Source organism: Coloeus monedula, assembly GCF_965178545.1.
Source record: "Coloeus monedula genome assembly, chromosome: 1".
Taxonomy (NCBI): domain Eukaryota; kingdom Metazoa; phylum Chordata; class Aves; order Passeriformes; family Corvidae; genus Coloeus; species Coloeus monedula.
This window is the reverse complement of record NC_138781.1, coordinates 43,128,036-43,145,493: the sequence shown is the minus strand read 5'-3', so window position 1 is coordinate 43,145,493 and position 17,458 is coordinate 43,128,036. Positions and strand designations below refer to the sequence as shown.

Below are 17,458 nucleotides of genomic sequence, written 5' to 3'. Positions count from 1 at the left end.
TTATTTTGAAACCATACTCTTTAGCATGAATGCTCTCTCCTTGTCTGCAAATATATACACAGTGTATGCCCTTGTTCTCCACACCACTTCTTGGGAAATCTTTTTAGACGGCCATTTATTCCTATTTTTTTCTACAAGGCATAAAGCAAGAGGAATCAGGATCCGACTGCTCTCTATTGTATTACTAAAGCAGGGTTTCTTGTAACTGTAGTTAATGTGTCTACCATATAGTAGGCACGAAGCTATATTGTAATTACAATTCAACAGTAAGTTCTTTTAGGTACTATCTGGGTACAAACTTGCACATACAATTTCCCATGCAGGAAGCTAATTTTTTGCCAAGATCACTACTGAATCACCTCTACAGAGACAACGAGAATTTGCATGATCAACACAAATGACTGTCATCGCCCAGTAACAGTTAAAACATACTGTTGTTTCAGCAGGTCAAGGGATATCTGGAAAAATGTTCTTAGATTCTGATTACAGTCATATCAACAAAAACAAAAGACACACCCCTCCAACAAATCTGTAACTGTGCCAACTCTGCTGCTACAAAATTCTCACAATTTCCCAAGACATTCACAGTGATGGCAAACTTTTTCAAATGCTCCCCAGCGATCCCCTGACAAGCTGTAACTGAGCCCTGCCAGCTCACAGATTATTCTAAATGACCTGCTACTGGAACAATCTCACTTCTATGCATTTTCTATACCAGAAGCTGCTGTCTACATCAGTGAAGCTTTGCCTGCTTGATGCTGGAGAAAGACACAGTTTATGCTATTGCATTTTAGTGATACTAACTATCTACACTCAAACCAGCAGGACAAACCAGCTTAGCTCCTCGGATTTCCCAATAGGTCCCAGCTTACGGTTGCTGACCTGCATGGATGCAGATAACTGCATTAAGAGTTGGGCTCTCCAAGGGCTGAGACCCGGCAAATCCCCAGCATAACTGTTCTGGGTCACAGCCAACTCCCAAAACGGCAAAACTGTTTCAAACAAACGGAATGTAACCAAGTGATCTGAATTTCTTACCACACCAGTGACTGCATCTACTCAGACAGATCAAGCTTTCATTACGCCATTCAGATGACCCACCCGAGGAAGTGGCTGATTTCTGAGTCATTCAGCTTCCTAGAAGCCACACTGGCACATCTCTTTGTTCAAGAAGGCTCATTCCATAAATGAAGACCAAACATGTTGAAAACACCACTTACTCTAAAGCTTTTTTAGGCTTTAGTTAAAGAGACAGCATCATCTTAAAACATGCAGTAAAAATATTAACCCTATTCTTTCAAGATACTGCATCCACCCAACATTCCCTGCTTGCTTTGGTTGTTCTAGGACCACATTATTCTAATGCATTTTCTTTCTTCCCACTTTGTAAGAATAACTGAGACAAATATTCAGAAAACCGTAAGAATGAACCAAAGCACTGTCAAGTGTACAAACCAAATAGAGGCATTTTCTTCACTCTTTCAGTTCCATCTACAAAGAGCACAAGAAAAGAAAGAAGAAATACAGCAGCAGGACAGAACATGAAAAATATGGAATGACCAGAAGGCCTCAAAGATGTCTGCCCTGCATCTGACTACATCCAAGTCAGTACAAATCCTGGTTACTACTAGAAGGGGTGTGCATACATATGCTGCAGGACAGAGCATGTTCCCTTTCACACAGGGTCATCTGCAGGGGAATGGAGAAACAAGAAACCAAGCAAAAAGGAATATAAAGTAAGGCTAAACATCAGGGAGAAAAGGAGAAAGAACAAAAATGCCAAGGAGCAAAGTCAGGACTAGAAATATGAATTCTGTGCATGGTGACATACTCAGTGATATTTTCAATGAAAATATTAAATTTAATGCAAAAACCCACACCATCCAGTACTGGAGTACGCAGTACTTTTCATCAGTACTTTTTAATAAGAAAAAATGGAAATTTCCACTATTCACAGACTAAGAAAATCCATACCAGATGAAGAGCTGAACACTTTAAATGTTGCTGGAACAGAAAGACTTCCTGCTACATTTTTTTCATAGCGAAGTGTACTAGCTGTATGAAAAAACTTGACATATATGATTCTGTTTCACTAGGGCTTTCTTTGTGTTGTTGGGGTTTTTTTGGTGGCGCTTTTTAAAACATGAGGCCAATGTGTGACAACATGAGGTCCCCAGCTTATCTGCAAGCCCATCACCTCTCTTTCTGGAAAAAATCCCAGCTTCCACAGTGCTTCAATGTGAGTTTTTTCAGTGAGGGAACACAAGGTTACTATGTCTCTTGTGGAAGGATCTGTTAGTTTTACAACGCTAGGTTACACGTGTGGTATATTTAAAGGTAAGTGCTTATGCAGCTTGTTGAAAGCACTTCCTTGCTAAAGTGCATATAGTGTTCTTTGCCTTATCTTGGGCCCTCCAGATGCTGGATTCAATTCCAGTGCAATTCGTCTGACTGATGTTGCATCAGTAATGGGGATGCTGTTAGAAAAGACTGAGACATACATTAATGTAAGACACCTCAGTGCACTGTCTTACATTTCTAAAAGGGCTAAAGTGAATAAAATAATTTTTATGAAACATACCTTAAGGCTTTTACAAGTTGCAGTTAAAACAGATCACCTATTCTAACAGCAACAGTTTGTGAAGACATCTATTTGGAGAAATGAGCAAGAAAAAGGGAAAGATTTGCAAGCTTGACAGAGTAGCTGAAACAGCAGAACACCTAAGGAGGAATGGAGACAGCAAGACAGATGATACCTCAGTGAAGCAGGAGTCTGGTATGGGGAGACACCAGGAGGAACACTCATGGGGAAAAGCTTCCTATCTGGGAACAGAATGGGTTTCTTGTTCCTAAGAGGAAAAAACAATGACTTACTGAAGAGGCTGCCAATGATGTTGGAGTGGAAATGCAGTTAGCCATTTTGAGGACAGCAAAGTCCATCAGGTGAAGAAGACAGGAAACAGACTAGAAGGAATTAAAAAGAACCTGAGAGTAGAGTGCTTAGCCACCAGCTGTAAAAGCCAAAAAGAAAGGGAAGAAAGGGAAGACAGGGCCTTGGCCAAATGAAATGTTGCTGGGGATTGAAGCGATGTGAGAAGCAACAGTAAGTGTGGCAATCAACGCTATCATAAACCTGTGTAACTGAGAATAAGAAAGAGGAAGTGAGACGGGGATCAGGCCAGGAATAAGGAGGGAAATGAAAAAGGGAAATGAAATTTGTCATAGTAAGAGGTACAGTAAAAGCATCAGTGCCTCCAGCAAGGTTTTGTACAATCCATGTCAATAAGCTGCAGTGGTGCCGATGGCTTTTGCATGAAGGCACTGGCACTTTTGTCTAGTGTTTCCTCTGAGTTCCCTCTACTCTCAGCATTGTGCAAGCATATATACATTTCTATTTTTCCTGGCCCTGCCCTCCTCACATCCTCTTTTCACTGAGATCTCCTTGCTCTTCTCCTAACAAAACTGCTATGCCTGTTCCACTTGCAGGGTCGCAAGACCCCTGGCAGCAAAGAATGTGCTGGTTTATTGCAACAAGGTCTTGTCAAAGGTAAATGCTGTAGATAAAGGGGCTGAAGGATCTCACATACTAGCTAAAAAACATTTCCACTTTTGGGTCAGCTAGGGAATTGAGTTCTTATTGAGCTGGCTGCTCCCAAGGAGACTATGTAGGATGATGCAGTAAAGACAGTACAAGGAGCAACTTAATTAACAACTGTTCCTTAAAGCAGCTGATTTGAGACCAATCTAGAATATTTCTGAAGAGCAGAAAACTCAGTCAATACTACTTCTTCTGCAGTCTTGCTACTCTGACAAGAACAGTTCCTCTAAATTGCCTGTGAAATAAAGTCCTGTGCTACTTACCCAGTTATCTGCAGCCAGTAGCTGGAATATCTTCAGGATTTACACAGCACCTAGTAGCCAGCTCTGGCAGTGCAACAGTGAGACACACAAACCTGAGTGCCAGCCCAGGGCTAGTGGAGTCCCAGCTAGCAAAGCCTTCTGTCCATAGCATTCAAAATGCAATTACTCTTCCAGAGGTGGCTGTATGAAAACAATGCTCCATTTCACATGAAATGGAGCCCTGTACCCTTTGTGTCTCCAAGTCAGATTTGTTTCCTGAGAAAAGCTATTTTACAGCTACTCACTACAGAGTCATTACAGCAAGAGGAGAACAGGAAACTTTGCCGTGCTTGGTAAGCTGGACTCAATCAGGTCAGTATAAATTCAACTTTCTGCTATCATGGGGAGAGACAGGAAAGAGACCAATTTTCCACATCTTATGTCATGCATGCAACATCAGTCAGTCTTTGACTATAATGAGTGAATAAGACACCTATTTCCACACAGCAGCTATTTTACTTAGTTCAAGAACAGTAAAACACATGCAGAGATCAGAGGCAAATGGGCACATATGCTACACAAAAAGCCTGCCTGTTTGATGAGAAGCAATGCAATGTATTCCCAAAGGTACTAAAAAATAGCCTTTTATTTTTATAGCAAAAATAGTGCATTGGTAGAGCTTGTACAGAGTCTCTGTGCAGATCTTAAATTATTCTGTTTGTGTAAATTAAAGCATACTCATCACACCCCACTTCACAATCTCTAACTATCATCACTGATGCTACATATGTCAATAAATGCCCAGGGAGCCATATGTTAACATCACGTTCCTGGAAATCCATTACAACTCATGTGCTCTTGAATCGCTCTGGGGTCATGGAGATCAGCATCTTTCAGTGGTTTTTCCTCCCTCTCTCCCCTCTCTCTCTTCTGACTGTATCATAAACTTCTGTAAGCATCTCTAGTTATTTGAAGAGCAACAGACATGAAAGAACACAAAAGAAATTATTTCTGCCTCCATCTGGTAAAATGGCAGGCTTTTCTTTAAAAGGCACAGGCTTTGACAGAAATATTCACATCCCTCACAGGTTTTGTTCCTACGTATCCTAATTCTATTTGTATAGAAAGAGAACTTTATATATAGTGTTTGGATGCATTAAGAAGCCCCTGCCAGAAAGACTTTATGTGGCTTCCTTATAACTCCTTCCCGGTGGGAAAAGATCAATAAATAATAAATAGCCACAACTAGAAAGCAAAGAAATTTTCTCCAATCAGAGAAATCTTGTGGATTTTTGTCGTTGTTGTTGTTGTTAAGAGATAGAGGAGGAGGGGGCAATTTACTGCTGTCTGTAAACACGGGACCGCTTTTCTACTGTCATTTACTATTTTCACATTCAAGCAGCAGTGAATCCTACAAGGAAAAGTTGCAGCTGATAGAATCGCGGCCAGGCCATGGGGCACCATCCTGCCCTGCGAACCGCTCCCGCCTCCCGCTCTCCCACGTTAAGTGAGAGAAGCACCGGGGCCTAAGCGAGTGCCGCGTGAGTCCGCGCATGGATTTGGATCTCCGCTCCGGCTGTCGGGGAAGCGAATGGCTCTTTGTACCCCGGTACCGCCGCTCACGGGACAGGCGGCGGCCAGGGGAGGAGGGGAGCGATGCAACCCTTCCACCTCCTCCGTCCGTGGGACCTCGCCACTCTTCCCCACCAGCCCTCAGGAACACCACATCCTCGCTAGCGTCTGGAACACCATTTACACCGGGTAGCGCTGCTGTGCTTCGTCCGAAGGCGTTGTCCCCATGCCGAGGAGCTGCGGGCGCTGCTGGCCGTCCCCTCTCCCACTCCCTGTCAGCGCCTGCCGCCGCCTCCCCGGGGCGGGAGGGACCCTCCTGAGGAAACACGCAGGAATCCCGAAGTTTCCAGCTCAGGAGCGGCGCAGCCCTTCCCCTTCCACCTCGCAAGCCTTTCAGGCGGTACCACAGAAACTTTGCTCTACAGAAAGCAGACACTCGGGCTCACACTCGCCAGCCCTCTCCCGGCGCCGGCCCGCAGCCGGACCCCGGCACCCCGCCCGCGCCCCGGCCCTTCCCCGGCACTCACCGCGGCGGCGAAGGGATGGAGGCCAGAGGAGGAGCCCACGGGCGCTTCCCTCACCCCCTCCCGCCCCACACATGGTCTCTCCTCCCCAGCGGGAAGCGGCTCCTCCCTGCGCAGGAATGGCCAAAGGCTTCCCGTTCACCAACTCCGCATTCCCCTCCGCACCCACCGGAGAGATGCCGGGGTCCCTCGGCAGCGACCATTTCCCTCAGTCAATCTCCGCCCCCCGCAAGGACACTTCCAGGGTATTATTTCTGTTTTCTTCACCCATTTAAAAGCTGAAAAGCCCGAAGGTGCAAGGTAAGGGTAAGGCAGAAGAAGCGGTGCTGATGCAAAGGAGTGTGTTCATGCGCTCCTACTGACATTACATCTATTAAAAAGCACAAACAGCCCATAGAGGCTTCAGCTGCATTCCCACATCACCAGTTTTCACTTACATAAGCAACACAGTCTGCCCAGGGAGGTCGTGGAGTCTCCCTCTCCAGAGACATTCCAAACCCACCTGGACGTGTTCCTGTGTCACCGGCTCGAGGTGACCCTGCCTTCGCAGGGTGTTGGACTGGATGATCTCCAGCGGTCCCTTCCAACCTTAAACAATCTGTGATTCTGTGATATTCTTGAAGAGTGCACATTGAACAGGCATAGAGGTTTGGTAATCAAGAGTTTTATTTACTCAAACTAGACAGTGCTAATACAGAAAGTACAATGTTTTACAGCAGTCACCGTACCCAGCTCTGAAAACAGGCATATTACAGCAGGACAGCACCTACACATACCTGGCAGAAGTTTATAGAAAACATTTTATAGAGAGAAGACATGGTCAGTCTGTTATTTTATCATTTATCTAAGCAGTCACACAGTGACATCAATTCTATCTTACACCCCTCTGTACATCAAGAGAAAAAAAATACACTGTAGAGAAGATAAGCCAAATCTCAGTGATTTGACATCTCCCAGGTTGTCAGACTTTCCTCATCCCCCATAGACTAACTGCAGGGGTTGCAAAATACCATGAAAATAAATACTCTGTATGTTACAAAAGCTTCCAGTTTTGCATTGGCTTGTCAAAGCTGTGGGGAGAAAAAAACCCCCAAAAAATACAAGAGGCCAAGTTCGTTCATTTAGGGTTTACCAGACAAACAAAGCCACAGAATAAATGTGCTAGGATTCAAAGGAAACTTCCTGATTTCACTGAACATGAGACCAAGGCCTAGACAGGCAAACAAGCCAGTCAAAAAGATAATTAAAAAACCCTTGGAAATATCAAACTAAAACGAATTCTTTAAAAATCTCTTTGTTATAACTAACTAGTTCACCTATGACAATCACTAGACATTGAAAGGAGGAAGCTATGATGGTTTGAATGAGATGCTTTGCTGAATGTTGTCTTCATGCCTAGGCTGCCTTTTGGACTTACACTTAAAAACATGGAAGGAGTTAAAAAAATACTACATTTCTTTCTTTGTTAACTGTATAAACAGGAACTCCACAGCATCAGATAGGTTGGGGTTTAAACCATTACGAGAAGTAGCAGAGAAAAAGGTTTACCCTTAGAGTTTTGAGTTTACTTTGCATCTAAAAAAATCTAGTCGTGTATACAACTTTTAAAAACAGAGGGCCTGATCCTGCAGCCCCTTGTTCCCCAGAAAGCAACAGGCACCAAAACTCATGAAGACAGCCTTTTCCTTTTAAAAGGGTCAGTAAACTGGACATGAAGCACAAATTCGCATGCAGCACTGCATGACAAGTTACAGAAAGATAATTTCTAAATCCGCAAAAACTTCAGCATGTACTCAAGCTATACATACAAAGAGAAGTTACCAATGTCACTGTGTCTTCAGACTGCAAATTATGTCTAATGGTTTACTGTAGATGCACAGCAAACTCATTTTTTCTTGATAAAGAAACTGCTGATCAGCAGTGAGAAGAGGTATCTAAATCAAGGTGAATGGCCAAGCAAATGCAGAGGTATTCTATGCAGAATTTATTTTCTCTCCTTTAATAGAAGCTTCAATCTCTTCCATGATTGGCACCGGTCCTGCATAGTTATTAGTTTCAATAGCTTCTAATTTCTCCTGATAATCAGTTGGCAAGCCATTCTGTTTTGCACCCATGCAGATGACCTATAATTAAAAGGGGGGGGAAAAAAGGCCTTCAGTAATAGAAAGGACAGACTCCTCCAAATAATCACTTGAGTAGGAAGAACCATTTAAGTTACCAGAGAATTAATCTCAAACAGCGCTATTTGTACCTAAGGATAGCCACAGGCTTCTGGGAAACCACTGAAGACCAGAACAGCATGAATAAAATTACTCTGAAAAGGCTTTTAACTACCCCTATGATTCTGATGTGTTACTAAAGTGCACAAGACTCTAATTAAGCTGTTATTCAGTCATTCCATTCTTTCTTCCAGAGAGGATGATAACTTCAATAATATATGATGCTTCTCACTCAGGTGTGACAGTAAAGCTGGCTAAAGGTTTAAAAAGTAGTTATTTTTAAAATTAAGCAGTTGAAATCCAAAGGACAACAATGAGTACCTAGACAAGGTACAGGAGTAACAGAAACAGATACTTAACTTAGTGAAAAAGCACAGATTCCCAAGTTTGTTACTGCAGATTTCCTTCCATATACAAAATAAATGGAAGTATTGGTGTGAAAGAAAAGACGTGACAGTGAGAGGAAAAGAAGAAGTAGTAGCAACATGGCTGGAAGGAAACACCAGCAAGCTTGCATATATAAATGAATATTCTTAATATGCTTTCATGCATTTAACAGCATGCACTTCAAGATGAGGTATCTAGAAAGAATGAACTTTGCCACAAAAAGTACATAACAGTAGATGGATGTAGTTCAATCACTGCGTGCTGATGCAGTCACCTTTTAAGTTTTTAGCTCTCCTGCCTGGTTAACTTAACTAAAAAAAAGCTGAGGGCAGAGGAGAAGAACAAAACTAACAACTGCTCCTGACAGGACCAGGAGGGAATGATAAAGTTGCCAATAGTGGAGGTCTGCACTCATAGCATACCAATGAGAGCTGACACACAGCAGCAGACAACATATTCACTCCCTGAAAAGCCCTAAAGATCTGCCTTGCCACAAGGTGGGTTGGCAGGGAGGAGGTTTGTGGAATATCAGAGCCTGCTTTCTAAACAAGCCCTCTCTTCAGCAGTCCCACAGCAGCCGGCCTTACCTGTGCTCCTGGAAGTCAATTCATAGGAGTGAGTTCCTCAGTTTGGAGAAGGCGGCACACTTGGGATTTAACAGCCTCACACCCAGTTTCTTTACTTCAGGGAGGAAAAGCCAGCTGCAGTGACGTCTGTGTAGCAGCACTAACAGCTGCACCACTCAGACACACCACCCCAGCCTGGGCCTGCACCAGATCTCACAAGCTAAGCAGGTCAGGCCTGCTGTGTGACTGCATCATGTGTCTCTACAGAGTCAGTGTTGCAGAACAGTGTTGAAACACTTCTGCCTCACCAGCCATCAAGGGGGAAACCTGCAGTGCTCGGCAATGCTGCTGGAGTCCTGTGATGTACTGATGATGCGCCTGGTAAAAGGCAGCAGGTGGACTCCTGTATTAAGTGACAGCAAGTACTTCCCAAGACAGTAAGGATAATCCACGTCCTTGAAACTACAAGTCATGTGCCGTATTTTCCCCACAGAAGCCTCCCTCCATCCTTTTAGTGCAGTACATTAATTTTTCAAACAGAGAATTGCTGCATATATGTGAACAACATCCTCCAGAAATCCCTGTGCCAATCGTAGCTAATTCACAAGTTAAATAGGGACTTCATGTAAGGCATAACTAAACCAAAAAACTCAAACTGATTTAGGAGGCCTGTAAGAGCTACCAATGTTCTGTGAGCATCATTACAGCAGTCCATTGCACAAGGACTGCTATACCTTTACAGTAGTCATGCCTTCCACCCACTGTAATTAAAGTGCTTATTAAATAGTACAGAAGTACTGCATTATAAATTTCTGTATATTCTTCCAAAACTAAAGTGATGCAACACCTACCTTTTTATACTGTGGAGAAGGGGGACCAGGGACATAGTCCTTCATCTGGTAGCTTCGACAGGTCAGTACCTTTCCTGCTTGAGTGTGGACATTAACTTCTATTGGAACATAAATGCCATCCTCAACTCCCTCTTGCCTGTAAAAGACATGTATTCCTTTCATGTCAAATAACTGATGCATCTTTCAAACCAACTGTGCAATTAAACATGTGGATTTATTAAAACAGAATTCAAGGCAGGACACTGGTCTGTGCTGTTAATATACTTCCAGAAAAACCAATAAAGCAAAACATATTTCAGTACTTTTTGTGCGAACTTGTTTCATATTAAAAAATAAATTTCTAGAGAAGCAGCAGCGTTCAGTTTTATCATTTCAGCTCTGGAAGAAATGATGACTCATGGTTAACTTGAAAAGTTAGAGAATATTCCTAAACTAATTACTGTGGAAGACAGGTAGTCTGAAAGAGAAACACAAGCAAGATCATCAGAATTAATGAGCCGGACACATGTTCATTAACTGCAACTTGGATAAAGAAACAATTGCAAAGTTTTATCTTGCCCATTGTGTTACATTTTAATAAGGGGAAACTTGCACAACTTGTGCAATGCACTTTCCAGTGAATAATCCAAGACACCTTTTAACTTGCACAAGACATACACAGCAATTATGAGCTAGGTCAGGGCATAAAACAATTTTGTTTATCTTTTTATTAGCAAAATCATGCTTAGAAAAAAACCCCTCAAAACCAAGGCTACTTATTGTCCTTAACCACTGGCATTTAGCCACCAATAAAAATATGAGGAAATAATAAGAAGTAAACAAGAAGCTTAACCAATACAAGAGTCTTTATAACAAAATTAACTTTAGATGTACTTTAGCTACAAGTCATAACATGGTTTTAGCTCTGCTTGTCCAATATAAATTTGACAACTCATCTTTTTTCAAAGACTTGCTACCATTTCAAGTTATTTAATGTACATAATGTGGGCCATGTTAGGTGAATAACTAGGTTAAGTGCAAGTACAGACTGGAAGCTAACTGCAGATTCAAGGCCAACAGACTACAAAATAAGTCATGTGGTTGTGTGAGAGCAAGAAAACTGCTTAGTAACATCCTCTGCTAGACTCTATGAGGCAAAGTCATGATTTAGTCTGTAACTTACAGATTTGTGAAGTACAGAGGACAAAAAACCCCATAAAAGTGACTCTGAGACAGCAACAAAAATGAATTTGAAGCCAAAGAGTTCAGCCATCTAAGCAGCAGTTTCCCCTCCCGTATTTGTTTTCTATAGATTACACTGTTTTATTAGCATTTCAACTAATTACATGCAGCATCAATTACATATTCCCTCCTCCACTTCTGGATAAGAAAGCACAGACTACTTTACCCAGATTAGGAGGGGTAAAAAAAAAGGAGGTGGGCCTTTTTTTTTTTTTTTTTGATACATGGTAATTTCAGGAAATAACTTGGTTGAGAACCTACAAATATATCAGCTTGCATGCAACCAAAGGATCTCAAGACCTTCAGTATGAACACCTGCAAGTTGGTTAGGAGTAATTCTTAGAAGAGCACTGTTGACTATCATTATAAAAGCCAAGAACACATCCAATTTCCCTCCATTTCCAGTTCACACCCATGGCATCAATAAGACAGCTGTAATCTGTAGTGCTAGTGTCCATGCTGCAGATTTTGGTGATGTTACAGCACTCAAGTTTCCAGCACCTTAACAAGCACTAAAGTTTATGCCAGGGATCTGCAATCCTACAGTATATTAACCGTAAATGCTATGTAAACACTTTTAGGAGTCAAAATGCAAAATATTGTCCCCATGGAGGGGAAACACTGGGCTACTATCAAAAGCAGATGCTGTCAGACAGGATCATCATACTTAGGAAGTTTTATGCTTCAGGAAAGCATGGTAAACGAGGAGATTTCAGTAAAGGTCAGCAGAAGGGGGTCAGGATGTTTAAGTGCTCCTGTAAGCAAGAGCAGGGGAACTCAGGAGATCATAAAGCAGGGACATGTGAAGCTGTCCCCAACCACAAGCATGCCAACTAGATGCCCTCTTGCTTGAGACTAACACTCCCATCCAGGACAAGAGTGCTGAGAGTGCCCATTCCCATAACACACTAACAGAATTTGGGCAACAGTTTCTGTTGTATTTCAGGTTCACCATTGGCAATGAAAGCACATTGGAAGCAAGTTTCACGGCCAGGGGTTATAAGTACATATTTACACAGTGAAATTGCAACAGTACCAGAGGCAGGAGAACAGTGTTAAGGTAGTGCTTTCACTGCGTTTACTATGCCCTGCTCCCTTGTCCTCACTAGCCCAGATTTCTACTGGAATTGACAGTGACAAACTGCTCAGAACCAACAATCCTTGTGTACCAGAAACCATGCTGTGCAGGCACATCTCAAAAGCTGCAACAAGCACATGGCAGCAAAGTTTTGGGGATGACATTCCAGGTCCTGTCTTAGACCCTGCAAGAAGTCATGCTATTCCTTGCTTTGTTTAATCAGGTGGTCTTTTAGACTTCAGCCTGGGAACAACTTGCTCAGGGTCCCTTGAACTTCTCTTAATTACCAGGCACAGGTAGAACATTCTATACCATGCATTGTAAAGGTGTAGTCAGGCTCTCCCATTCAAAGGGGGAAACAATAACACCCCAGCTCCCTGCCTGGACGTTCCTCAAGCTCACAAAAAATTTAAATCCTTAGAAGAGAAGACATGTCAAATAACCTCCTCAAAAGGTCCCTTTGCCAGTATTAAAGATCTCTCTCCTGCAGTCTTGTCCTCATCCCTTCCTTTTCTGCTACAACTGGAGTCTACAGATGTATACAGACAGAAACTGATGTCAGTCTCAAAGGAAATTCTCCCTAAAGTAATGGGAAAAATGCATAGAACAAATACATATTTTAGAATCTTGTAAGACACAGGAAATTGGGAAGACAGGTTAAAATAAAAAAAAAGGAGCCTGACCAGTATAGCAGCTTCAAATTAAGGTCCACAGATTGTTAAAACACCCCTAAAAGTAGCTTTAGCTTGAAAACAGGGTTATTTTAATCACAGAAGTGTCAGAAGTCAATACACGTACTGTGAAATAGAATTCCCATATTAAAATCAAAAGCATCTTCTTGATTCCAACACCAAAGCTTCCACACAGCTCTTTACCAAAAATTAACTACTTTTCAATCGCTCTCTAAAGTAGTAGAAGACAGGAAAAGTTAAGTCACCTACTTATCCAGCGAACTTAAATTGCAAGTGTTCATTTTCCACACTATTCCCCACACTTCGTCACCAGGGCTCTGAGCAATGGTAGCTGTACCTCCATGCCAGACAGAACTTGTCCTGCCTTGATGATGGCCAAACTCGAGCTTAAAATCCTGCAAATGAAAGCAATGCAGAGAATCAATTTCCACTTAAGAGAAGGGCTGTTGGCTATTCTTGACATGAAAGGGGCAGCCAAAAGACAGTAGCACACGTAGCCAGTTGGAGACACAGATGGAAGAGTAGAGAGGCAGGACCTGCTCCACCTCCCATCTCACGAGGGGCTGAAGTCAGCCATTTCCACCTTCCCTTAAGAAACAGCAGCCTCGGGACAAAGGGAATAGAGGTCAGGCAGAGAGCACTACTGATAAAAATCCTGGCCTGCAGAGACTGGATTGACATCCAAACCTCACAGAAGTCTGGCCTAAGCAGCTGACAATTTCTAGCAGTGAGAAGAAAGTGGAGCACTCCCTTCTCAAGAATAGCACACATACCCAATTCTGCAGTAAGCACAGCACTGCTGAAGAAGTGTCAGCTTGCCTTTTGTCCAAGTAGGCAGTGACAGGATTGCTGACGTGCTTCCCACTGGACAGTCTGAAGGGCCCTTGGCTAAGGTGTGCCACAAAGGAGGAAACTGGACTGGTGTGGTCTCATTCACCCCAAAAGATGTGCCTACCTGGTGCCAAGTCCTTAGCAGCTTTTTGTGATATTATAAGACTTAAATGCTATATGCAGGATCCAGGAAAATAGCAAGGGTAAAGAAGTCTACAAGATGGTGAGCTTTGGGTCCCATCCTCATGCACTGGTAAGACCACCCAATCATAAAATACCATCCCTTGTATTTTACAATGTTTTGTGCCATTTCATCACTCACCTGGAACATTCTTGGGTATTTTTAAGTCAAGGTAGATGTCTCCTTCAGTGAGTTTATTCAGGTTTTTGCAAGTAGAAACATTCTTTTAGAAATAATGTATCACTTTTTCTTACAAGCAATATCAAATATTAGTATATATGAAAAAAACAATAATGAGTTATTGAATATTATCAATGTAATTTCTCACCTGACTCAATACACTCAGTACCCCCTCCTACTTATTAACCAGTTTGTGGGTCCTTCCCTAGCACTACAGAAGGGAAAAAAAACCCTCCCCAATCCAAAGCACCAAGATTTAAGAAAGACTACCTGCTTAACAACAACAAAAATAAAACCCAAACCTATGCAGCCCCACAGCTTTGCAAATTTCTTACAACCACCCTCTTGAAGCTGTAAGTTTGATTTAAAATATACACATGTACACATTAATATTCCCTCTGAGACATATCACTCTCTTCTAACATATCCTAATAGATATAGGAAAAAGGTTGCAAAAAAATGAAGCAGTTGGAGGCTTACACACAGAAAAGCAGCACTTATCACAACACCAATCAATTTCTGTGTGTGTGCGTTGAGTGACAGCAGCCTGGCAAAGCCACAGTTTACTCCATCAACAGAGTCACCTTCCTGGCCCATAAAATGTCCCCTATTTAACTAATTTCACTACAAAAAGGTTTACTTAGATGCACCAATTTATTTGCACAAAAGTCCAGTCAAGTCACAGACTGAAGTTACTGATGAGGACAAGTGATTGCAGGGCAGCCCCAAGGAAATACCTGGATGGAATCAAGTACTCTCACTGCAGTATCATTAAAAAAAAAAAATAAAAGGAACAAGAAAGGGAAAAAACCCACTGATTTTTACTTTATTCCTCCAGTTATATCTTCTTAGACCTGACCTGCACTGAATAGCTGCAAGGAGCTGTATAAGATCATCAGGCACCACCCAAAAAGGGCAACAGAGATTGCACAGAAACAGCAGTTAGCCCTGGTTCTGGAAGCAGGAAACTCTAAGTTACACCATGTGTTCAACTGCATCAGGCACTGCTGGGAATATGAGAAAAAACACAGTAGATACTTTCTTGGTGCAAGATATTGGTCTTTGGTCCTTCTTCTAAGTACCAGTATAATATCCTTTCTGTGCATGTTACATATCCCATTTCTTAACAGCTTTTGGCTGAAGATTAACAAAGCTTTAAAAAGTAAAACTAGAGGGAAGTTCAGCTGAAGTTTAACTAAAGTTTTTACTTTAGGATCCAAAACACTCCAGTTACAGGCCATTTCTCCTTTTTTTAAGTCCAAGTGGCACTATCTAAGAGCAATTAATAGGAATCAGCTCCAGTCTTCCTGCAGTCCCTCACGCCCTAGCATCAGTGATTTTCCAGCTGGAAGCAAGGGAGTGAAGCCACCCGGTGTCGACAGGGAACATAGCAATCGATCAAAGGCCAGCTAGAGAAGCCAGGGCTTGACTGCCTGCTCCTGAACAGCCAACCTGCAGTGGGACAAGAGGTGCTTACTGGGTAAGCTGGAAATCGACCTGAGAGCTGGGAGAGCTGAACAAATTTGCTTTTATTCAGAAGTAAGCACACACTACTACTGCCCTTCTCCCTGCCTCCAAGGTCTGATCCTGCAAGGTGCTGGGCTCTCAGCATATTCAGTGGAGAGGTAGCTGTAAGTGCCTCATGATTTACAGGACCATGTCTCAGCTGCCAGGCTGATAGTCCCAAGAGACACCAAGTATCCGACTATGGGGAGTTTATTAATGGCAAGTTTTTGGAACTTCTTCATGCACTCTAACATAGATAATTTCCTGCCAGTTACCCCAAGAGAACCTTCAAGTCCTCTTTAAGTGGTATCAATTGATGCTCTGCTCCTCCAAGCATCCTTCCAGTTGCACAGATCTGTACATCAACAGCTTTAATGACCACAAGCTTGTGTTTCCAAGCCTACACTAAAGCCAAGCTGATAGAATGCTACTTAATAACCCAGGGAAGGAACTGCCCTGTAGGGTGTACGGAGGTGTCAGCTGCAGATGTGCAGTGCTGGGTGAAAGCTCCCATCTGCCCCTCACACAGTGCAGGGAGAGCGCCTCACCTGCATCCAGCATGGCCAAAAGGAAGGAGGGATTTTGATTTTTTTTTTAACAGAACACCACCCTTGTAAAACTGCTAGAAGCCTGCCTGATAAACCCAGCTGAGCACCTAGAATCATAGAATGGTTTGGTTTGGAAGGAGCCTTAAAGATCATCCAGTTCCAACCCCTGTGGGCAGGGACACCTCTCACTAGACCAGGTTGCTCAGGGCCCCATCCAACCTGGTCTTGAACATTGCCAGGGATGGGGCATCCTCAACTTCTCTGGGCAACCTGTTCCAGTGCCTCACCACCCTCACGGTAAAGAATTTCTTCCTGCTACTTTATGTTTCAAAATCTGTAGTGCAGGGCCATGGGTCATGGCTGGCAGCCTGGAAGGTTAAGCCCTGTCAGTAACCACGCAGCAGTGGGACTACCACAAACATTCCTTCTGCTGTGGGCAGCCCCAGCAGCGGGCCCTGGGTCAGAATCACAGGCTAGAGAGGGTTGGAAGGGACCTCCCGAGATCATCTGTCCAGCCCCTCCTGCCAAGGCAGGGACACCTCGAGCAGATTACACAGGAACACAGCCAGGAGGGTTTGGAATGTCTCCAGAGAGGGAGACTCCACAACCTCCCTAGGAAGCCTGTTCAGCGCTCTGCCACCCTCAATGTAAAGAAGTTCTTCCTCATGCTGAGGTGAAACTTCTTCCGCTTTACTTTACGCCCATCGCTCCTTGTCCTGTCACTGGGCACCATGGCAAAGAACCCGGCACCATCCTCTTCACGAGGACCCCTCGCCTGATCCGTGCTGGGGCCTCCGCCGCGGGAGGGACGGACGGGCTGCGGCACCGGACCGCACGCAGCCGCGGGGACATGCGGCTCCTCGGGGACACTCAGGCTCCCTGGAGGACTCCCGGGCTTCCCCAGCCCCCCGCCCCCCGCACGCACCTGCAGGCGCGCCAGGGCGCAGAGCGCGGCCGAGGGGTTGCGCAGCAGCAGCCGCTCCCGCAGCAGGTTGCTGCCGTACGCGTAGTACAGGAACCAGCAGCCGCCCTCGCCGCCCGGCTCCATGGGCTCGGCCCGGCCCGGCACCGCCGCCGCCGCCGCTTTAACGCCGCCCTCCCGCCCCGCCTTCCCCGCTGCTTCCGCCGCCGCGCGGGAGCCGGAGCGGGGCCGTGACGCAGGAGCGGCGGGAGCGCCTCTGGAGCGCGTCACGCGGCTCCCGGCGCGGCAGTGACCTCCATCCAGCCGGGAGCGGGGAACAGCGCTGTCCTGGAGCCCCCGC

The 17,458-nt window shown here is 44.1% G+C and overlaps 1 protein-coding gene across 1 annotated transcript; it reads right to left on the bottom strand.

Annotated features, from left to right (window-relative positions):
- Window positions 1-6,768: 6,768 nt before the first annotated feature.
- Window positions 6,769-17,244, bottom strand: GGCT (gamma-glutamylcyclotransferase; the record flags this gene model as incomplete). Its single annotated transcript, XM_082290537.1, has 4 exons — window positions 6,769-8,059; window positions 9,960-10,095; window positions 13,200-13,345; window positions 17,122-17,244. 4 exons carry the CDS (start codon window positions 17,242-17,244, stop codon window positions 7,910-7,912), a joined length of 555 nt encoding a protein of 184 aa, XP_082146663.1. The 3' UTR covers window positions 6,769-7,909.
- Window positions 17,245-17,458: the final 214 nt, after the last annotated feature.